This window comes from Athene noctua, chromosome 5, assembly GCF_965140245.1.
Source record: "Athene noctua chromosome 5, bAthNoc1.hap1.1, whole genome shotgun sequence".
Taxonomy (NCBI): Eukaryota; Metazoa; Chordata; class Aves; order Strigiformes; family Strigidae; genus Athene; species Athene noctua.
Genome location: NC_134041.1, coordinates 50,103,308 through 50,127,397, shown reverse-complemented (window position 1 = coordinate 50,127,397; position 24,090 = coordinate 50,103,308). Strand labels below are relative to the sequence as shown.

At 39.1% G+C, this 24,090-nt stretch overlaps 1 protein-coding gene across 2 annotated transcripts in view; it reads left to right on the top strand.

The window, feature by feature from the left end:
* The window catches only part of BLNK (B cell linker), a 106,665-nt gene that overhangs the window by 32,651 nt on the left and 49,924 nt on the right, over positions 1-24,090 (top strand). For both annotated transcript variants that reach the window (XM_074908396.1, XM_074908398.1), the window contains exon 3: positions 2,582-2,628. In XM_074908396.1, the coding sequence (XP_074764497.1) occupies positions 2,582-2,628 (47 nt within the window). The remainder of the gene's footprint in view (positions 1-2,581; positions 2,629-24,090) is intronic.

Here is a 24,090-nt window from a genome sequence, read left to right as displayed (position 1 = left end):
CAGGTGCATCAATCAGCCAGTAGAAAAGAGGAAATCAATAGTAGGTTTGAAGAGAACATGATTTTTATATGCTTTCTAAATTATAATCTAACATGAAACTGTAAATACAAAAACCCCAAACACACCAATCTGTCCCTTTAGTTCCTCTCTGTACACTTGACAACTCATATCCCTCCAGGAAAGAAAGTACTTAAACTTCTTCTTTATCACATGTATTCATCTGCAATATATTCCATTCATGCCAATATGAATCACTAACAATGATAAGCAACAACAGGAGCAATGGTTGATTAAAACCTGGAAGAGTTAGTCATCTTACAGACGCTACCACATAATTTCAAAAATGTTGAGTTTGCAAGATATTTTTGTACACTTTCCTAAGACCAAAATTTTGTTGCTAAAATGCAGCAGTAGCTCTTAGTTGCAATCAGTCGTGCAATTTACTGAAAAATAAAAACAAATATACAAAATAAGAAAAGATAGCTTTCAGCTGGACCATAGATACCAATCTCAAACTTCAGGGAGGCTCATAACTTAACCCCCTTATTGAAGGCTGTCTGAGAGAAAAAAAGGGATTAAGTTAAAACCCTCTATACAAAACATTCACCAGTATAAGAAGTGCTTAGATCTAGAACTTCCTCCCCTACCAAGTTCAACTATTATTTTAAAAAGTCCTTGATCTGACCACACACAGAGCACTTGCCTGTGTGGAAATGGCTGCTTAACCAACAAACACATTCTAGGAAATGGCTGCTTAACCAACACATTCCAGCAAACACCAGCTTGGAAGGCCAGTGAAAATTACACAAGCTAGTTGGCTGAAATCACCAAGCAATTATACTTCAGCAATCTTAATACACTCAAGAAAAAGTTCATATCATCTGTTTTGCAAAGAAAATGGAATAAACACACAAAAAAAATCAAGTCTTTACAACACAAAGCATAGCTGCTTCCTCTTATTTAGAAGGTGCAATAAGAGGGGAGGAAATAGCCCTAATATTGCTGGTCACTGATCTGCAGAGGCAATTTGGTGAGTCATCATTACAGCTGACAAAGTCTGAAGGAGCCCAGATGGACCTGTATGTCAATCAGCTCAATATAGTTTTAAATTTCCTCAGAAATCTGGTGATTTCTAGATCATCTGCTGATTTCCATACACACTACATGTAGATATGCAGCTGTTTTTTGTTACAGTGTAATTACAGGCTAAGTATTAAATGTAGGGAATTCTCTAGTGTCTGAAATGGCATATTTCCACAACAAATATATCAAAGAACTTGAAAAAATGCAAAGACTTGCTTGAATTTAAATATAAACTCATGAAATAGGTTTTCTCTGAGATTTTACATGTTCTCCACTTGATCTCCTTGTCTCATACACTTCTTATGAGTGTCTCATTTTGTATGCCTGATACAAACTCATCTTATCATGCTGACGAGACGGTGAGAGAAAAGGCAAACCAGTTTGGAGTGGGACTGATGGCTGCAGGGTTATTCAGAAAAACAGGTAGAGCTGGGCAAACATCAATCATATTAACAATGAACGCAGTATCACTGAAGTCACTGGAAAGTATCAGTTTGGGAGATTTCACATCTCTTACAGGTGTGCCTAGGAAGTCCCAGGAAACAAGCAAATGAGTTTTCTCTTTCTGACACAAAAGATAGGAGCAGAGTTCAAATTGTATCTATTAAATTAACATGTTTTCAGCCTGACCTATCCCCTGTTGAAATCTATGCTTAGAAAAAGGGCATTTTAGCATTAGCAGGTTTCTGAACCAAAACCATGCAATCACATGCTTAGTCTGGGTACAATTGGAGATACTGCCAGAAATTTTGCACTAAAGGAAAATCCATGGATAAAAAATGGTTTAATTTAGACTAGCTTAAAACTCTGACTTAAGAAGTTCGGCTGCTTACTAGCTTGAACATCAGAAATACTTCTGCTGCTTTAGTACAGTGTGAACTCTGTGGCATGTTGAGGTGAAAGGTATATGGAGCTATGCAAACTATTTAAACGATTTGGCTAAACTGTTTCCAGTACCTGAATTAGCTTGTGTGGCACTAGAATAAACACTGTATGTGCCAAGGTAGCACACTAAAAATTCAATATATTTTTCATCCCATTTTTCATGGGTCAAGGAGTCATGCAGAAGTCTAACACAAGAACAGACCAAACTTCATCTTAATAATCTCCCAACCATTGATAAAGTAATCTTCCACTCAGCCGTTGTTATACTAATCTGCTGATTCCAGTAAAAAAACCACAAAGAAATTCAGTGGTAGAGCTGGAAAGAGACCATATAAAATGTCTTGCTTATCACTTTTTGAATAATTCATTAACCAGCATACTTCAATCTGCCACATGCCCAGTTAAATTCCAGTTTAACAATCTGTGCTACCAGCTTTCCAGAAATGTTACAACAGGCCAGTAATAAAAAGTTAAGCATTAACCAAGATGAGACAACTATGTAGCTACAAAACTAAAAACTAGTTTTTAGGTCTTTGCTTAGTTCACTTAATGGATTGGTTTTGATTAAATTGCTCTTTATTTAAAATACAATACCTGTTTTCTCTCTTTTCAGAATGTATCAGATTATGAGCTGAGTCCATTCAAAATAACACACCATCTGTAAGTTTTTCACTATTTTCTGCTTCCCCATTAAATGACTAATACTCTATTGTGCTCTAACAGTTTCCTGGTAATAAATAACAAAAAATGAGAATTGAAACCTCCTGCTCATGTGAAGGGTGTTAATTGATAGGGGTAAAACTTCCTCAGGATTAGGATCCTAGAAGTTTTACAAGAACTGTGGTTCAGGCCCCCTGACAAAAAAAGTCTCTTCCGCACCAGCTGCTAGGTGATATTCTTCTTCAGAACAGACAGGGACAACCCTAATATTAGGAAAATTACAAGTTCAATTTCTTTCAGAATACAAAAGCTCTTTACCTGCATGAGACCAAATTTTCAGAATTGGTTCATGTGCTGCTTAGGGATCAATTTAAGTAATCAGATTAACAGTGCTATGTTGAAAGTAATTTAAACAGAATACTGAATAAGCAAATACAGGTATAACAGGAAATCCCTTCATCTAGTTTGTGACAAATCAAGTTCATTTAGAAGGACATTCTTCATGTTCAAGTATATTATGTCTCATGTATTACTGCACAGCAACCATGTTAGGGAGTTTTCTCTATGAGCCAAGGAAACCAAGAGCTCAGTTTAGTACGGAGGGAGTTGCACTGCTTCACTTAATGGTTGCTATTATTCCATGTAGCATTTTTTTTTCCCTAGCTAGGAAAACATTGTATCTGTTTACAAAACCAGAATTGTTTCTTGAATCCTGCTCTAATGGTAAGAAACTGGAGGAACTTGGAGGCATTTTTACCCATTAATATCCTATTTCTATTGATAAAAATTTGATGAGAGCATAGGTTGATATTCTTATGGGTTTGTTTTAATAATTAACTAGATGAGTAAGGGAAACATCAAAGGACTTTCTTGCAAACTAAGTCTAACAGGACATTATGTTGAGAGAAAAAGTAGAGAGCATGAATATAAAGTTAACCAAGGGTGTGACCTCTGTTTCTGTGATGCAGACAAATCTGCTCTACTACAGTATTGGGGCAAATAGAAATCTACTGAACTGAAACCAAGAGTTGCACTTCTACTGATGTGGGTATTCAAGCTTTAGATTCTCAAACTGTATATAGAAATAACAAAGGTGTTTTGTAATATGAATTCTGTTGTTAAGTATAAAAAAAAAGATCAGAGTAGTAAAACTCCTGAAACACACAGTCCCTAACATCCCTAGCACCCACTTGCACTCTAAAATCCGTTGCTCTTACTCCTTGCAATTGCAAAAATTGCCCGAGTTTCTAGCACTTGAAGAGTTTGCATGTTTTAGCTGGGAAAGGTCTATCTACATTGATCTACCTAAGACAGATGAACAGGCATGTTCAAGCTTGTTCATGCAGCAGGTAATCCCCAGTGAGCCAAAACACTAAAGATAGATAAACAGAAAAATAGTAATTGCGAGGCAAGGTGAGACCAAAATCCTGTGTTTCTTCTGGCAGTGGCCAGTACTTCAGGTCTGTGCTTGTTATGAAAGTTTCTTCATGGAGCTTCATTAGACAGAAACTAGGTCCCCTGATGTGTCATCATCAAAAGCTCTTTGCCTTTCCCATTCTAGTTCTCACTAGTGCAACACTTGGTGTTCTTTTCCATAAGAAAGATTTTTGAGTCTAGAAAGCTATAAATGCTCTGTGAACTAAACCACACAGTTTTTCTATTCTGCTAGGAAATCTCATCACAGATATACCAGGAGCATTCTGCAGCCATGCATGGTATACTTCACCAACTTCTGCACCAAATACCTCCACTAATACAATGGAAGGCTCTTTCCCTCTAGTTAATACTATACCTGCTCTCTAAAGGGGAAAAAGGTAACAAGGGCAAAAAAGACAAAATGTTTTCTCTAGGAAGAGTTTATCATAGTAATTCTAGTTTGATACTCTGAAATAAACATTTTGCACTACATTTTTCATGAAGATTCTTCTTATATTCTGTTATTTTAATTAGCACTGGCTTTGACAGTCTAATGATAGCCTGATGTAAACTAGTTCTCATCAACACTTAAAGCCACAGATCTACCTAGATTGCTTCTGAGCAGCTGCTGAATATAGTAGTGAAATTATCAGAGTGCAACCTCTACTGGTGTCCTATCCTATCTGCAAAATGCGATAATGAAAGATTCCTTCCCCACTTCCGAAAACAATAACAGAAAAGGGGTGCTGCTTTCAAACATGGGACAGCAGAGCACTGAGGCACTAGTCCAATGCTTTCTGGAGCTGGCTGTCAGGGTTGTGCAACAAACTGCTCTCACAGGTTTATATGTTTTCAACAGTCCTGACATCATGTTGAAATCTTGAGCTTTGCTTTGAGCCCTTCCTCCTGCAGAAGCTTCATTGTATTTTTCACTCCACACAGCAGACTCAGTTGATAGCACTCTCACCCTGGAAGCCTGGGGTCACCCAAAACAGTGAACAAGTTCACACTCAAGAATGGCAGTACAACTGCACTTTCCAGATACTTTCCATCAGAGAGGCCTCAAACATCCCACTGAGTACAGTCATGGCCTCATTTATTCAGTGTTAGTATTTATGCCAGGAAGAACACTATATAGAATATACATTCAGGAGCACTCTTTAAGAGAGCACAGATATCAAAATCAACCTCATAGCACAGATATTTCAGGATACTGGAAGGAACTTAGGTGCTTTCTAAATGCTGTTTTGATATCTTAACATTCTAATAAGCAGTGCAAATAAGATTGATGTTTATAACTGTATTCAGCAAAACTAGCATATAAGCTATAACTCCATTATAAACATCCATAATTTGGAAGCAGATCTTGAGAAAGAAATCTAATTACAGCTCAGTCACCTCAGTGTAGATAGTCCAAGACTTACAGTATCAGAAGTTTATGCAGAAGTTGTTTCACAATGCTTTCAGCTTACTCGTTTCACCTTCCCAGGGACCATGAAATTAAAAGGCCTTCTTCATAACTAATGTGTTTAGAAATTCATCCCAGTTCAAACTCAGAATAAAATTTTGCTCTCAACTCATGAGCTCTGGGGACTGTTTACCAAAATCAGGACTGGAATCTTTCATCACAAAATCAGTGCTCTCTATCACGTGTGCGAATTCAGAACCCTGTTCTGGCTGTGTCGGATTGCTAGGTAAATGAGAAATCTTCGCCCACAAATCAGGTATGAGATGTCAGGTCTTGAGTTTACCATTTGTATATAGCAACATGCAGTTATGGAGGATCCTGGATAATAAGTGAGCTGTGTTAAGGAACACATAATTACAAGTTTTGTTTAATTAGGGTGTGGGCAGCATTTGATCTCCTTTTCTGGAAATAAACATCCATCAATTTTCATCACTGTGAAAAATGTTACTAGTTTATTTTACGAGGAATTTATAGTATATGCAGAAAAATTTGCTATTCATAAATCAAGTGTTCTGTAATTAAGATTCATTTCTAGATTAGTTTCTGATATCTTTTTTCATTTGTTCACAAAGTTAGTAACTCCAAACTGAAATTTTTCAACCTTGCCTTCCAGCCAAAGGAGGTGTCTTTTTCTGAGACATATGAATAAATTCTCAATTGTAAGAGATGTTACATATCAGGAAAGTACATTTGTAATGCTGAATGTTCAACTTGAAACATCTGCGCTTGTATAATTCAAACTGAAAGAACTCGAAACATTACACATTAACTCCTTTTTTGTCCTCCCCCTCCACTCGCATTTTTTCTTTTATTTCTTCATTAAGGAAGGTAAACAACCTAATGTGGAAAATTCATTTTTCAGCTTTTTCACAGCTATCAACATTCAAATCCATGGACAAGTTCTCTATACACCAGCTACAAAGGCCTGGATCCCATCTTAACCCCTTTGTAGCTGGGTCAGGAGAGAGTTCCTAGGGCAAAATCTTTTGGAGTGATGGTGTCCAACAGTTACTAAACCTAGATGTCACAAATGTGGATTTGAGACCTTGCTTTGTCCAAGTAAATTCAGCTAAATTGTTTTAGCATCTTCTGCTTCCTTTCCCACCTGCTGTGTGGAAATAACAGTATTTCCCTATCTCACAGGGGTGCTATCACCCCTGATAAAAAGCATCAGGAATTTTCAAGTCTTTACTTAAAACAGTGAGGAAAACTGTACAACTACACTGCAGATGAAAGCCATACCTTGGTTCCCAAGGTCTCATTCACTGGCTGTGATGCCACAGGGCCATGGGAGTTACATGCATTGGGGACATCTGAATATTGTGGAGATTACTGGCCAAACAGTGGCCAATACTGCCATTGCTGCAGCTGCCAGACAGACCTCTGTGCTGTCAGGGGCCATCCCAGGCTTGCAGGTAAAAAAGGACAATGGTTCAAAGGGCAAACAGGCCTCTGCTGACAAAATTAATTCTAGTCTACTCATGACAGAGGTTTACACCCATCTTTTCTCAAAAATTTAGTCAGACACTTCAGTGTATTTTAACTCATTGTCCATTCTTCTAGCGAGAGTCATTGTCTCCAACACTTGTATGCATAATGCATCTTCTTCCGTCACATTTTAACTTCTCATTAAAAAGATAGGAAAACTGAAGGCAGTTAATATCTTTAATATTAAGACTTTATTGTTAAACATTATGAATAAAATAAAACAGAAGTCAAGATATAAATCGGTAGACTTCTAACAGACTACAATGACATTCAGATTTCACATGTAGAGAGTTTTCTAATCCTGTTTGGATGGGGGGATTGCATAGGCACTATTATTATATTTATTTATTTAATAAATGTAGGGCATGCAACATGATACTTTCAGTTTCACTTTGAAATATTTTGATTTTTTCACTCCTGTATTTTTATTTCAGTGGATTACTCTGCCTAACCAAAGACAAATCCTAATAAAATCAGCGAGATTTCTATGAGAATTAGATTGTTTCCTTAAGAATAATAAAGACAAAGAACTTTTGCTGTCTCTTTAAGCAAAATGCTGAAGTAGAGAAACCTTGTGACAATGTGCATTTGGACTTTACCCACTTCAGTGAAAGCTCCAAGGTGAGAAAGCAAAGGTGGCAGATGACTTCTATCCCAATACTTAGTAAGCTTGAAAGGTCTTCCTCTCTCCTTGGGATATAATGTAATGGATTTTTAATTACCCTATATCCTTTAAATACCAGTGCTGACTCAGGTTGAATGGTTTATGTCTAAATATGTAGATTTAGTTCCTTGCTTTCCTTAGTTTTTGATGTACCTTAAATGCCACTTTAAAAATCTCCACTTATCCCCAAAACTGGAAAAGGCTAGGGCTGCAAATTCAGAAGATATCTCTTCATACAGTGCCCTCCCAATAAAAATGATACCTAAAAGACACCAAAAGAGGTTTCCAGTACCTAACCACTCTAGCATCACAGAAACATACTACAGAACACTTCCTTGGTAGTTATATACACTCCAAAGACAAGAAAAGTAAAAAAAAAAAAAAAGAGAAGTATCTGAATTTGATTTTAAATCACATTTTTATATATTATTTACTCATTTTTAGCATAGAAAGGCTGTGACAAAAGCCTACTCAGGCATCCAATATTTCCAGAGGCAGACATTGCCTGCTGATTAGAATTATTTCTGGATATTCTCCTGTTCACAGGAGGATCCAGGAAATATTCGCTCAGCAAAGCAACACCATCTTGCCTCCTTTTACAGTAGCAGAGACTATTACACTCCTGCAGCAGAAAGGGGGCAACAGACACTTGCATCACAGCAGTTTCTCTTCCATCTTGCCATGAGCAATCGAAACTTTTGCAATGATGCCAGTCACTTAAGGAGGAAAAATCCCCTCACAGCCAGGAGCATATTGTGTTTCAAGTTCTTCTAGGAAGCTCACTTCTGCTCTTGTAAGTAGACTGTTCACCATCCTATCGTAGATCTAAAGTTACACAAAACTGGTATTCTGAAATAGTTTTTGAAGTGTTCTGCCAAAGCTTAACAATGAAAGAATGGAAATATCACAGCGTTAAGAGCCTTGTGGCACTACCATAGACCACATGGATTTGAACCTGAGACCACAATTTAATCATTGCACCTTCCCCATCTCAGCTCCATGTCAAAAGAAGTACCTAGTCAGGCGAACACAGACAAACATATTCCAATGCTATGAGTCTATAACTGGGCATTTTTCTTTGTACTAAGGAAATCCAATCCAATCTTCGAACCAAGCTTTGCCATATTTTTGACATTTGCCAAAAATTTATGATAGACTATCTTGGCAAAATATGCTGTTCACTGTTTAAGTCCAATAACATTTGATATTTTTCCATAGATAATCAGTGAATTTGTAGTTTATGCATTGGTTTATATTGAAAATAATGCATAAAGAAAATTGTACAAGGGAGAAACTATTTCTGTACCTCATATTCTCCTACAACTGCAACCACACAGAAGTCATTTTCAAACAATCTTTCTAAACTGGACATGGAGATGCAAGGTGGAATTACATTAATGGTGTTCTAGGTGGGATGAAAACCAAAGCCAATATAGAAACCATTCAAGATAGCAATATGTTCAGCTGAAGAGCAATATATATTATCTTATGTTCAGTCCTGTGCAGTATGGCTTTTAGATCACGAGCAACTCACTTCCTGTCGGCCCACCATCTGCACGTAGTTCACAATTAAGACAAACTCAGAGATGTAGTACTTAGGCAACAGCCTTACCTGTCTTGCAGCATCCCTCAGAATTTTAAATTAAGGATATTTTAAGAAAATACAGTGTCTAAAAAGCCCCTACTTCAGTGGTCTTTCCCACTAAACAATTTCTTCAACTGCAGTTGTATAAAGATACTAAGTCAAGTTGGAAATAGCCATGATTACAAGCCTATCTGTTCCAAAAATAAAGGTGTGTCTAGAAACTACATTTGGCAGAGCTTATAGAGGGAAAACAGACACCTATATACAAGAATCACTGGAAGTCACTAGAGATTATAAATAAAACAGCATTCAATCTTTGAAAATGATACTACAAATAGTAGGAATACAGTTCTCTCAAAAGTTGAAAATCTACAAACATACACAAAATATACAAGTTTGTATTTTCTGATCAAGTCCCAACATCCAGATATTTGCTGAGGTCTTACCACTTTCCAAATAGTGGCAGTTCAGATGTCACCATGCTACAGTATTGCAGCTGTGGTTAAGGTGGAAACTAACCTGGCAATGTTTTAGTTCATAGAATCATAGAATACCAGGTTGGAAGGGACCTCAAGGATCATCTGGTCCAAACTTTCTTGGCAAAACCACAGTCTAGACAAGGTGGCCCATCACCCTGTCCAGCTGAATCTTAAAAGTGTCCAATGTTGGGTAATCCACCACTTTCCTGGGAAGATTAATCCAGTGGCTGATTGTTCTCATTGTGAAATATTTTCCTTTAGTGTCCAATCAGAATCTCCCCAGGAATAACTGGTACCCATTACCCCTTGTCTTTTCCATGTGACTCCTTGTAAAAAAGGACTCTCCATCTTCTCTGTAGCCACCTTTTAAATACTGAAACATAATGATAAGGTCTCTCTGAACTTTCTCTTCTCAAAGCTGAACAAACCCTTGTGGTCCTTGTGGTTCTGTGAACTATATTGCTGACCCTGGGCTGAGTAGAAAGAATATACAACAAAAGGCTTTCTTTATGCACATACTGCTGTTAGACTGAATTATCACTATTGCAATGATGAGGAATGTCTTGGGGTTACAAATATATTGTCACAGTTGGAAGTGTTTTCTATTTTAATGAAAATTGCCTCCAGAAACTCCAATGAAGTAAAAGAATGTTGTGCTTTTTACCATCCTTTCTTACTGAAAACAATATCATTCTCAAACAGTTGAAATGCCAGTTGTTATTAATTGGAGGTTACCAAAGAACTGATAGAATATGGAGATGTCAGAGGAAATCCCAATTTTTCTTCCCAACACCCTTGATGCCTGCAATGAAACCAATTTCAAGTTGTCTGGGTATCTTCTATGGCACATTCTATCCTCCCTGTCCCAGTTAGGAAAATACAGAGAGAGGTGCAGATGTTGCAGTCTTAACTGGTTTATGGCTATATAATATATAGCCAATCAGTACAAGCCTAGTACTGTCTCCATAGTCTCCTCCTCTTCTTCAGCCCCATGATTTTCCATTACTCTCTGTTCTGGTCCCTGTTCAGGACTTCTAAAGTAGAAAATTTTAGAATTAGTCAACCTTGCCCAATGTCCTTTCATGATACCCCACTATGCTCAGCCATCTATGGAATGCCATTTGGTGGGAACTTAACAGTATAATTATAGAAGTGTTTCTTTAATATTTGAAACACTATGCTCATTTTTAGGGACATCAGGCAAGATAAATCACAGACTTTTTCCGATAACAGTGTGACAGACTAGTGCTAAATACTACGAGATGCCTGTTAACCCTCTTTGAAGAGCATGAGTGGATCAGCCTCTGAGAAAAAAGCATATGCTGGTTCAGCTGTAGGGAGAGCCAGATCTGTAACAGTCAGCTTAATCTCACTAAGTTTTAGTGAAAGTAGAAAAATCTATCTTCATTAGTACTCTAGACCAGCCTAAATAGTAATAGAATATCAGTCACAAAGCAACTCAAGTTGGGTATCAAAAATCAACTAAACAAGTCACCTTTCTAAGACACAGATCCAAATGACCTGCTTATGTTTGTACACAAAGCCAGAAGCAGAACCAGAAAAGGAAGCTGTTGCCCAAATCAAAAACCGGTTCTTCACCATCATCATATGTCTGGACAGGATCTTTTTCCTCTACCCTGCCAGTTAATGTGCTTTCCTTTTCTCTATTACGTGGCTGTACTCTGACCACAGAGAAAAGGTTGTTGTAGTTTCAATTCACTGGTCTTTCTTCGCTTTTAGAAAATTGTATTTGGTAGTCAGAAAGTGCTGCACCTGGGACTCAAAACTCAGAAGAAAATAACTTCTGGCTCATTCAAGCAATGAAGTGTGAAGGACTATTAATTTATAATCAAATTTCAGCAGAATTCCACATGTGCCCCAGCTCGAGTACACACTGGGCAGAAAATAGAGCAGATGTCTTGGCTCATTTTGCTCTAAGTCTCCAAACTGGAGTCCTCTCAGTTTTTGAAAGAAATACAATATTTAATTTACAGTGTCTTATCAACACATATTTATGCTCTCCACAGGAGAGACATTTAATTCTTCTCACTTTAGACTAACCTCTGTAAAAACGAGTGAAATCATAACATCTTTCTGCTTTTTTATAAGCAAGCAGAGCTTCATTCATTAGTTCATATATTTGTGCTGTGATGGCAGGTGGTAGTTTTTCTAGGATAATGAAGGAAAGTATTAAACTCTTTCATTCAGACTTTCTTGAATTCAGAAGTGAGAAGAGAACAGGTAAATGGTTGAGATAATATACTGAGCCATCAAAACTGCAGTGCTTTAAAATGAGGTCAGCTGGACAAGCAGGGTGGAGAAGTTACAAGATGAGCTGCAAGAAGTTAAGGGACTGCGGCAGGAGGGCCTGTTGCAGCTGCAAGCCAGACGGTGCGGTAGCAACCAGCCACTTGAAACACCTTCAGGAAAGGCTGTTCAGCACAGCTGGCCTGGCAAAAGATGAAGTGGAGTGGTAGGAATGCCACAGCAGCCCTCTGTGCGGCAGAATTCAAGACCTGAAACCCAACGGCCTGCACAGCTACAGGTGGCAACCTATAGAATTAATATATTGCCAGAAATATATATTTCAAATATTTGCCTGAAACAAATGCAGAAATTGCATTCAGCATGCAAATAAATACCCTGTTACTAGCACCTTCCTCATAAACTCCCTTTCCAAGAGCAACACCAATGTGAGGAATGTAGAACTACCTTAGTAACACCACAGACACTGGCATGATTGTACTTGTGCATAGCTACAGGACAGATGCTATTAACACTCATCAACACATGATTCAGAGCATCAGAGAACCTCTCTGGATTGATCATCACTACAAAAATACAGACAGTATTGTAATGCACTTATTTATGAAGTTAAGAGTCACAGGCAAGGTCCATGCTAGCTTTCTCTAATTTTCAATGCTTCAGAGATCTGTCCACTTGCAGTGGGTGCAGCATAGGGACTGAGGCGCTAGCAGCAAGCAGAGGAGCTGCTCAGCCGCCTGAAGCAGAAAAGCTGCACTACTGGATGCTGCACATGACCTAAAATGCCTTGTCTCAAAGTGCAGTGCCACTGTGTCTTGTTTCAGAGACTGCTCAGTTGTCACCATCTCCGGCGCTGTGCTCCACCACACAATGTAAATACACTTTGACTTTACAGTCTTGATGTTTGTTTACAATTATTAGAAGTAAAATTCAGATATGCTCAGAATTCTTGAAGAGGTGAAGTGTTTTCAGGCCAGACCGTGGCCTGTCTCTTGCCAAGCTAGCAGCAGTATATGCAGCTTCCCTGCAGCATGTTACAGTTTAAGACTACTCAGACCACCTCTTAGAGGTTATTTTATCAACCTTCTAGAGGACAGAGGGATGAAAGGATATTCTCCAGAGTAGGGAGGCAGTTGAGTCTCCCTGCCAAAGCTGCCTTGATCTGTAATGGAACAGTATTTCCTGATCTGTTTTAAAATATATTTTATTCTTCCACAAGCCATGCCTGATTTTTCAGAATCTGACAAGGTCCTTCTGTTTCTAATATTCATGAGTTCTGAGGGGGAAAAGAGAGATTTTAGGTGTTTTACAGTCCTTGTACTCGCTTTCCTGTTTTCCATTCTCCTCCACCCACTGCCATGGCACATTTTAGGTACTCTCAAATAATATCCTTGACAGAGCATTAAGTCTCAGTTTCTTCTTCACAATTCTGGCATTTCAGCTTCCCCAGACACCTGCTACCACAGCTCTGTCATTTCTCCTATTTAGTTCCTCACTGCCCAGTTTCATGGCTTTTTATTATTTTACAAAGCTCTCAGAATACAGATAATAACCTAAAAATATCTTACCATTTCAGTTAATTTGCCTTACCATACATTTCACAAAAGTAATCAGATCCTTTTCTAAATCCCTGATCCAGCTGATATAATTAATTACATTTATCAGTATGTATCTTCCTTATTTCATTCCTCTGGCTCAAGCAATAATGTTCTGAAGAAATACACAGGAATACAATGCATATACATGCTGTTACTTTAATCAATAGATATTACAGTTCAAGATCACAGAAGCAAAAGTTTGTATTGCTTGAAATGTCAGCATGAACTTCTAGCTATATTCCTTTTATATTATTAGTACAAATAATGTTTAAGAAATTATTCATAACTAGATTATTTTTGTCCATATATAGCCCACAAATAGATAGATTTAAATACACTCTGAAAAAAAATCTGAAGTCAAATATTTCCTGTCATTATTTTCTTTTTAAAGAAACAGAAGCATGATTCACATCTACAGTTTCACAAGTATTCTCTGCTAGCTAATCCTTTTCCAGGGATTTATTGAAGATTACAGATAAAACCAAAATTTCAACAATTATAGCTTTTAACCAAAAGCAGTACTAAACACGTACAATATACCTCCATCACATTGGTACTTTATTAGTTTTTAGCTGAAAAAAAACCCAAACAGCAGCTCTAAACCACTGAAAAATAACAAATATAGCTTATTTCACATCAGAGAGCAGAGCCCTTACAGGTGATGTCTTTTCAGCAATAATTCTCTGCCATCATCAAGGTGAATATAGTATCAGATCCTCTCTTAACCACATTGAGTAATGGGAATAAATTCTTCAGGATTAAAGACATAAATGGTCTAGAGCCAGCCTAAGTCAAAACCAGCATGTCATTATATACCTATAGTAAATATATATCTATCATGTACCTTGCACAGTCCACAGGACAGAACACCAGTTTCTGAGAAAGCCCCACTTTCTGTACAGATTTGAAGGGTTGTTCATTCCCAACCAATGCACCAAGAACATTTTGAAATGCAGCCCTATGGTGTAGGTCCAGCAGACACCTGGGCAGGCTTAGAATTTATACTATACCAAGCTCAGAATTTTGTTCCTTTATTATGGCATTTCTTTCTACTCTAATATTCTTGAGTACTGGCTTACGTAAAGTAAAGCAATCCTGGGTCAGATCAAAGGTGATTCACATGACATTTGTGACATTAGCTTGCATCAGGTACTTAAGGAAGATAAAAATGAGCAAATGGGTGTGGGTGGGTGCCTCTGTGTGCACACATATGAACAGCACGGCACTTGCTGAGCTGGCATAACATGCCAATGGACCATGCTGAAACAAATTTATGCTGTGAACTTTGATTCAGGAACGTGTTGCTGTTATCAGTTCCACCAGGAATAAAAATAATAACAGAAATCTGTAATTTCTTTAAAAAGTCATAATACTTTGAGGAGTCTTTTTCACAAAAGAGGAAATTCTACTGTGAATATAATGATGAAAGTTAACTGACATCAAGGAAGGCTTAAGCTTTAAAGAAATCACAACCCTTAAGGAAGAGATACCTTAAAACCTAATAATTTCTCCCTGGAAGACTCTACTGTACCACTATTTTCATATTAGTTAGCAAATAGGAAGACATTTTGTAGAAAAAAATATAAAAATAATATATACATTGTCAACAGTTTCAAATTACAAATAGTACATAGCAATCTAGTCTTCACTCATAAACATATTCCTGACTCAATATTATTGTGGCATTAACAGGACAATTTCAAATGTATAACATAACCCCAGACAGATCTCTACAACACGGAGAAGGTTTAACTACCCAAGTCCATGCTGCAGATGTTGGTAAAATTCACTAGTGTCCAGAAATTTAAAATCTCATAAGACTATCATCAATGTGTATTATTTCCAAACTACCAGACAGAAATGTTCTTTAATCCCAAAGTATTTTAGATTGTAATTTCCTCAGTGCAGTGATCTTTTTCTTGTTCTCTATTGGAACAACATATAATGAAAAGGAATAATTGTTTATGAATATGACCACTATGTGCTACTGCAATACAATGACTATTCAAATTTACATATATGCATTTCTTTACATGTAGACTTCTATCAAATATTTTTTCTTCTTTCACTTCTCCCTGAGTTCCCTTTATGTTTTAAACCTGAAGGGATGACAAAAAAATAGAAACAGTTATTCTGAAACCCAGTGTTTGATACCAAATGTAGATTTTTTTTTTCTCCCAATATATTCTGAAAGAAGAAAGATGCAGGCTCTTATGATCACAAACTTATGCAATAACTCTTTTAAAAGCTGTACTACAGTAATAAATGCCTCAAAATAGGATATATAAAAAAATAATAACCCACTGATATAGTGTGGCACTCCTATTCATCTGCTATGGTTTTGTAGTCTTAATGCAATTAAAGTTACCATCTGTGTAAACATATTCTTTACATCAATTCACAAAATTTGCAGTCTTAGACAACAGAAAAATCTCATGGCTATAGTTACAAGTCTGAGCAATTTTTGGCCACAGAAGAGAGTATTCCATGAAACTTTATCTCATTCCACAGCCATATGGCACCTTTGGTCATAAAATGTTATCTTCTTATTATTTCAAATAGTAGTTTGCTACTTTTTTAATTAATAAGATAATGTATTTCCTTAGAAAGTCCCATATCTCCTTGAACTTTTTTTTGAAGGTGGTATTTCAAATCCACTGTACTTTTGGATAAGAAGGACTTCTGGAACTTTTTCTATTCGGTGACATTTCTGCTCCCAGAACATAGTGTTAGGCAATTCCACTTATCCCAGAAACAGAAGAGAGCAGTCATAAGAAGATGGAAACACATGAAAACAGAGGAGGCTACAGACAAAGGTATTATTCCTGTTCCTAAGCAGGAACAGGAAAATGTACAGACAGCAATTATTATGGTCAGTGAAGCAGTGCAGGTTACCAAATTGTGCCAGAGAAAAGAGGCACCAACCATTTTTCTTGTATTACAGGCCAGTGCAGGAAAAAAGTGGTTTAAAAACTATTGGGTTTTCAGCATTTTCCAGTTACTGAAGGCGTCATTGTATGTTGAAGGAGTATCAGTGCTATACAAAAAAAATCCTCATTTTAAGTCATCCCTTTCATTTTGAAATTTGAAAACTTTGTGCAACCTTTTGCCTGTATAAATATCCACAGTGATTTTGTCAGCAGAGACACAAACAGACCATTCACTGCCTATGTCTGAATTCTGCCTGATTCTCAGTAGACACAGGCAGAAAGCAAGGACACAAAATGTTTCTCCTCCCCCATCCTCCTCTGCCCTGTGCAAGACTCATTCTCAGTGCCAGGGCCAAATAACCCACTCAGCTAAGCACTCCCACAAAGGCCTCTTGGGTACCCTGCAGGGTAAATCCACATCCCAAACAGAATCACAGACAGTGAAGAAAACTTGTCCAAGATTTAATCCAGTTGCAGCAAGGGATGAGGAGGAAAGGGGCAGGGTATACGAGCCCTGGAGAAAAGTCAGAAACAAGGTGGCTTGACAGTCTGCAAAGAAGCCCATGCCCCTACACCCTCCCTCCTGTGGTTAGGATCAGAGCTAAACTATTGATAAAGCTGGCCAGTTACGAATAACTGTTGCAGTCACTCTTGACTGCTGGACGGGGTAAGATTTGCAGGCCAGGCAGCAGCGCTGTTCAGAGTCACTGTAGCTGTCAGTGTCTCCAACACAGATCACTGCCTCCAAGGCAATCTAACCTCAAACACTTTCAGTTTAACATTAAAAAATTAGTCTGTCTGAAGGGGCAAATTTTGTGTTTCTGTGTGCACGTGGAACAGATGACAGTAAAACTGAAAAGCAGAAGTGTGTCTTTTTACACAGTGGTTTGTCCCCAGAGAAATAAAACACATTTTCTCTGCAGGTGCTAAAATGAGTTTGCTCAGAAGCCCCTTCATGAGAAAATCCTACTAAATTTACTGTTTTCACATCTTTGCCTACCCCGCAGTACACGCCTACGTGTCCAGCCTGTTTCCTCCAGTGAACCTAAAGACAAACCTAAATCCCATTCAATTAAATTTAGAGTTGCATTTTCAAATGCATCTCCCACTACTATTACTATATGAAAAACTTTGAATATGCCATTTAGTATCCAAAGTGATAACAGATTAAAGCTTTAAGAATTCTAGGGCAGTTAACTAGGAGTCTTCCAAAATTAATATGGTGGTATTCAGCCATTGGACCTACAATGAGAACCTTAAAACTTCCGAGAATTAGTATTATTTTAAAATACTTGGGACAGAAAAGTACCTTCCTCTCATCTGCTAAGACACAACTAAATGCTCACATGTAACTTTTCCTGTACAAGTAGTGTTTTCTAGTTTAAAACATCTTATATGCATCCTGGAAATGGAAAAAAACCCAAATAGACTAGTTAATGAAAGTCTGCAAGCAATGCTTGGAGAAAACATAGATGTATTATTTTAAACATGAAGCAGCAGTGTTTCACCAGTTTATAGCAATCAGTAAGTAGTAAATACCAAGAATGTAATGAGAAATCATGTTCCATAAACTCATGGTTTTCAAATACCAGCTATGGGACACTGAACAGTAGGATAAGTAGGCAGTGTATCAACTGAAATAGAAATCAAGGGGGAAAAAATCCCTATGTCTAAATTGGCATAGTTTTAAACAATAGAGTTTGAGTGCTTTTTTGGCCTACTACCAACTCCCACAAATTTGCATTCAGACCCATATGATCATGCACAAAGCCTTCCCAGGCAGCATGTGACAGTCTACTGCTAACCCTCTGTTTCCCCTCTGCTCTTCATCCCCACAGTGTATTGCTGGCAAATCTTCCTACAGATATTCGGAAAGCAGAAGAGAACAAATAGATACCATATACATGAAAATAGCAGGCCTTTAGGAAAAATTCAAGCCTGCAACTCAGCTACAGATTTCAGTTCAGATTCAGGTGGTATGAATTTGGGTTGTTTTCCAGTCCAGATGTAGGTTGAACCAGTTTGGGCTGTTTTCACTAAACCTCCACAGCCTTTATAAAGAGAACTGTAGCGTTTACTGACTTTCATGTGAACACAGACAGATCAAGCCAAATTCCTCCTACCAACCAGCAATTTACATTCACATTACACTGCTTCCATGGTTGAAGCTCCCATCTTTAGTGCTACCCCAGGAGTAGCATGAAAACAGAGCTCAAGCTGTAGACTCAAGTTTTAGAGGCCTTTATGTATGAATAAATACTCTCTTTGAAGCAATTATCAGAATCTGAGAGAGATTTAAGACAGCATGTAGATACAGGCAGGAAGAAGCACCTCTGAGCTGGGTCCTTGACAGCAAGATCAGACAGATATTTTGAAGTGAATTTTCAATCATATTGCTCAGGAGAGCTTATACTGCTGCTCTTTTGTCAGGAATTCCTGAAGGAGAAGCCAAGCAAAAGCTCATGAAGCTGTAAAACATGCAACATGTTGTGGTTTTCCATGTTCCCCAGAAGTTGGGAAGTCAAAATGAAAAAATACAGCAGCTACTTGGCAAGACAAGTCATACATGAAATACACTTGAAGAATTCTCTCCTATAAAGAGCAGCTACATCCTTGACTCTTGAGTACTTCTAAGAAAAAATGTTGGTATGATCTTCTCTATTAATGTTGGAGACAAAGTTTTCCTCATTGAGAAGGGGTTAAGGAATGAATTTTCTAGCATGACTGAGAAAAAGTAAGTCTTACATGGTCATGTTATGAATAAAATTAAAACCTCGTTATCAAACTAATTGCTTACTTCAAATCAAGTTTCTCATCTGGTTTATATACATTGAAGGCACTAGACTGTATCTATGAGCATTAATGCAATCTGTAAAAAATAGCTTCCTCTTGAAATAGTCATGCATAGTTCATTGAGATCTTTTGATGCAGCACTGTCTCCTCAAAGCATTAAAAATAAGAGTAAACATTAAAAGGATTTAATGTAAATTGATGTTTTAAACTAAATATTCGTTGTTCTTTTTATCCACCTTCTCATTGCTAAATGTTTATGCTACATGACACAGTTTACAATTCTCTGCTTTTTATTTCAATTATGTGAAATCCTAGCAGTTCAGAAATGGCAACTGAGAGCCAAGGCTGTACCTATACACTGGCTTGGATTTTGCACACTTCCCTGCAGCTTGATTGCTCATCTCTCCTGTGTGCCACAGCTCCTGCCTGGGACACATTCCTAGGGTTTCTTGTCATGCAGAGGAGGCTACAGGCAGATGCTCCTGCATCATGAAGCCTTGTCCCACTCTGCAGTCAGGATGTGGCTTCTGCTGCCAAATCCAGATCAGGAACTCAAACAGGCCCCTAAATTCCCTAGACAGTCATAATCTGCAATTCACGTTAAGACAATGGCATGAATGGTCTCCATGAAAAGGTGTTAGCATCAAAGATACGAATTTAAAAGGAAGGTATGTACAGCTGATATTTTATAGAATATTTAACATTGTAATATGAATATTAATTATATTAGTAGCTTCAGCAGGAAACCTGGACAACTCCAAAATCATCATACAAACCATGTAATGGAAGGTATTAAACTGGAGAGCATTCATTTCAGTGGAAATCAGAAAAGGCAATCAGGAGTCAGGGAGAAATCTTCAGCCAAGAAAAACCATCAGTCAAACTCTGGGTTTTGCCTAATGGTTTCTCTACAACGATTGGCTCTGTATGAAGATGCTTATTCCGATTTAGGGACACGACTTAAATGCTTCAGACGTCTTCCAATCCCTTGTTTCCTGCGCTACAGGAGTTTTCTATCTAGTCAGAGAAGCAAAGTGAAACCATAAATTATCTTAATAGCATATAGAAAACTGGAGCCCTTAGTAAACAGGAAATATCTGACAATTCATAGCAAATTTTGACCAAATAAGGTGAGATACTCACAGTCTCAGACAGAGTTTGTTCCACTGAGTCTGGTTTTGACCGTACCTCAATGACCTCACAGCTCTGAAACAGCAGTGAGGCAGTGTGTACAAGGAATGAGCCAGAGGGAAACAAATAACAGAAAACAGCAGACTGGTTAAAAAATAATTTTGGTTTCTGAACATACAAGATAAAGAAGTTGCTTTTTAAAATTTTTATTTATGAGCATAAATGGAGAATTACACAGTCATACTGTGAGAGGATCAGAGAGACAAACCTCAGCTAAGCCACACCACTTGCAGTGATGAGGAAATCATGTTGCAACACTCAGTGGCATTTAGGAAATCTGTCCAAGCATTTAGAAGGTCTTTTCCAAAATTTCAATGGCATTTTGAGCATCAAAAATAAAAAAGCATGCATATCCTGTGAGCCATCCTGCCAAGGTACTTTACTAGCAAATCCTGCAGTACCTGTGTTAAGTGATGGTGCCAGGAATTTATCTTGTATCTTTTGTAGCCATATACAGGAAAATAAAGTTAGTGGCTATCTACGTAATCACAAAAATGGCAGAGTCTCTATGAATGCAGGTTCTTAAAGCATTAGATAAGAAAATACCACTTAGGTAAAGAGCTTGAATGATGATGTTCCAGAAGACCAGTACAGTGGGAACACCTCTGCAAAAACCCTAATCCAAGATATCAACGTACATTCTTGTGGACACCATTATGCCCCATGTCCCTGCGACCTGTCCTTCAGCTGGGCAGCACGGGCTGGTCCAGGCTGCCAGGCCACACCCCAGCAGGCAGCAGCACTTTCCAGCTGGTGACCATCCCACAGTGTCCCCCCTTGGCCCCAGATGTGCCAGGGAGCATGGAGGTGGCACAAACATTCCTCAAAACAAATCCCCCTCTGCCAAGAATGGCACTCATAGCTGAGGAGGAGGGTTTGGTATTAACCATCACTCTGGTCAAGATGCTACCCACGCAGTAAAACAAATCCCAGTTCCTCTTTGGCATTCTCCAAATGAACGTATTAGGTCAGAGAGGGACAGTTGCTGGGGTTGCAACTACAAAAATAGCATGACATTATGTTCTCTGCATGGCTCAAACCTGCCACCGCCTCCAGGCCCTCCCAGGGCTCCTGAAGAGGAAGGCAGGGTGTTTCCTGGAGTGGGGGTTAGTAAAGCCCTGGCCCCTCTCCAGCCTGGGCCCCCAGAGACACCATTTTGGGGTCATGAGTAGTGCTGGAGCGATGGAGGAACTGCTGCCATTCACCTGACCCATTCCTGCCCCAGCTGCAAACTACAGTCCACTCCTCTCCATATGGACTATACAAAAATCCTCAAGACCACAGACAGGATCAGTCCCAATATGGGCCAGAAGTTTGGACTCTGAAACCACCTGCTGCAAAAAGAAGAGGTCTAGGGCTGTTTGGAGGGGCTTGGGCATGTCCTTCTTTATTTAAGCTTTTTCTCTAGTGGTCATCCTATCTTGTGGCACCCAAGCAAACTTTCTCAACACCAGGGTAGATGGCCAGATAGGCTGATTTGAAAGCAGACCAGAAAGAGCAAAGCGGGCTGCAGTCATTTTCTGGTGAGACTACCCTATTTAGAACCGGATGTTTTTGATCCATGTGCACATTTAAAATGGGGAAGAGGAGGAATTTCACAGTAACTAGAAAGACTATGTGAAACAAAGTCAGGGGAGGATGTCTTCCTTTTTTTAATTTCAGGACTGCCTGCAGTTGACTCTCTTGCTTTCCCAGGAACAGCATACTCCAAGGTGGCCATGAGAAACCACTCCTTCAGACACCTTGGGTTTAAGATAAGTGTGGGATACACGAGGCATCAGCAACAGCCCCTTCCCGCGAGCAGTGAGGTGTCAGCGCTGCGAGGACAGTGCGCCAGGCACTGCAGAGCATTAAAACTAAACCTGTAAACCGTTGAGTCAGGAAGAAACAAGGAGAAACCAGCACGGCAGTGCAAATGACAGGCTGCCACCAAGGATCTCAAAGGGAAACTGTCTGGGATTTCCGTAAGTCAGGCAAGAGGCAGTTGTTGTGCAAGAGAAGTCCCTGCAGGAGCCTAGTGAGCAAATCCCATGTTCCGATACATGCTTAGATATAGCAAGAAGATTATATAAGCAAAAAGTAAAGCGAGACTGCAATTTATTTACATACACTTCTTCATATTGCCAGAGTGTTAATTTTCACAAATTGAAAATTAATTTAATTTTCAAATTTAATTTTTAGGGAGTAAAATTGCAAAGGTGTCCAGTTCATAACCAGATACAATGCATGGTAGAATTCCAAAGTTTTGTGCAGCAAACAACATTCAACATTATTACATTATTCCTTAAAGCCCACATATATTATGATATCCCAAAAAGGGAATTTGTTCACTATGGGCCCTCCCTAGAGAAATACTGTATGCAAATATCAAGTAATTTCCATGTTGAAAGCTTAGAGACCAGAAACGCCATCCATGCCAAGATCAGAGCAATGCTGTTATCAAAGACACAAATCTCATGGCAGGCTCTTTCCCCAGAGTCATCTGCACTAACCAGGAAAGTCGGTTTTGCCGTTACATTTTCACAAGAAAAAACTATAGTCGGTACAATCTGGGGAGAAGACACATCCATGTGAAAATCTAGCCTAAGTGGCAAAGAGAATCTCCCCAAGAAGTAACTTTTTGTGTCCTCAAAACATATTGTACTTACCAAAACATATTAACATGATGCAGATGTACTTTTTTTGAAAAAGAATGAGTAGGTTTCCTGACTAGACCAGCCTTAGCTTATAAACTAAACTGCAGACAGGCCAAAGATACACAGAGAGGAACAAGAGCCATCCTCCAAAGGTGTGGAATTCAAATTAATCAGCACTTCACGATAAAGGCCGAGCATGAATATCTTGCTACATTGCCCATCAGAAGCAAGCAGCTGCCTATAAAGTTCATCTTTAAAGAGGAAAAAAATGGTTGAGCCCAAAACTAAGCAAAAAAATCCCAGGTTCGAAGATATCAGAGCCGTAAAACACAGATCAGCTGCCTACATCTTTGGTGGGAATGGCCTCACCCTACATCCCTGGAAGGACCAGGGTTTGCTCCTGCCTTAGTTTAAGAAACAGGGTGAGGAAGCGTTTTTACCCCCCTTACAATTATATTCAAAAGGACGGGGCTAACAGCATGGTTTTCTCTAGCTTTCCTGGAGAACGTCTGGGAAGGGAAAAGCTCCCACGGCACCATGTTGCTCCCCGGCACATCTTCACCAGGAAGCGCTGAGGAGCGGGGAGGAGAGGGGGGCCAAGCGCCTGCATCGCTCCCCGCCGGCTGCGCCGTCACCTGGGGCTGGACAGGCACCCGCGAGCGGGTCACCGGGCCCTGCCGCAGCCCCCGACGGGGACCCCCGGCCCCTGTCGAACCCGCTGTGGCACCAGGGCACCCGAACTGCCGGCTCACCTTTCTCCCAGGCCAAGCCAGAGCTTCCCTAAGCGCTCCGGCAGGTCTAAAGGGAGGAGCGGATTAGCGAGGCCTCGCGTTTCCATTTCCAAAGGCTCCACCTCGGCTGCCGGTGCCGCAGCCACCTGTGCGCGGGGCCGGGCCGGGCCGGGCCGGGCGGGGCGGGCGCCCCGAGCACCGGGTCCCTCCTCCGCCGC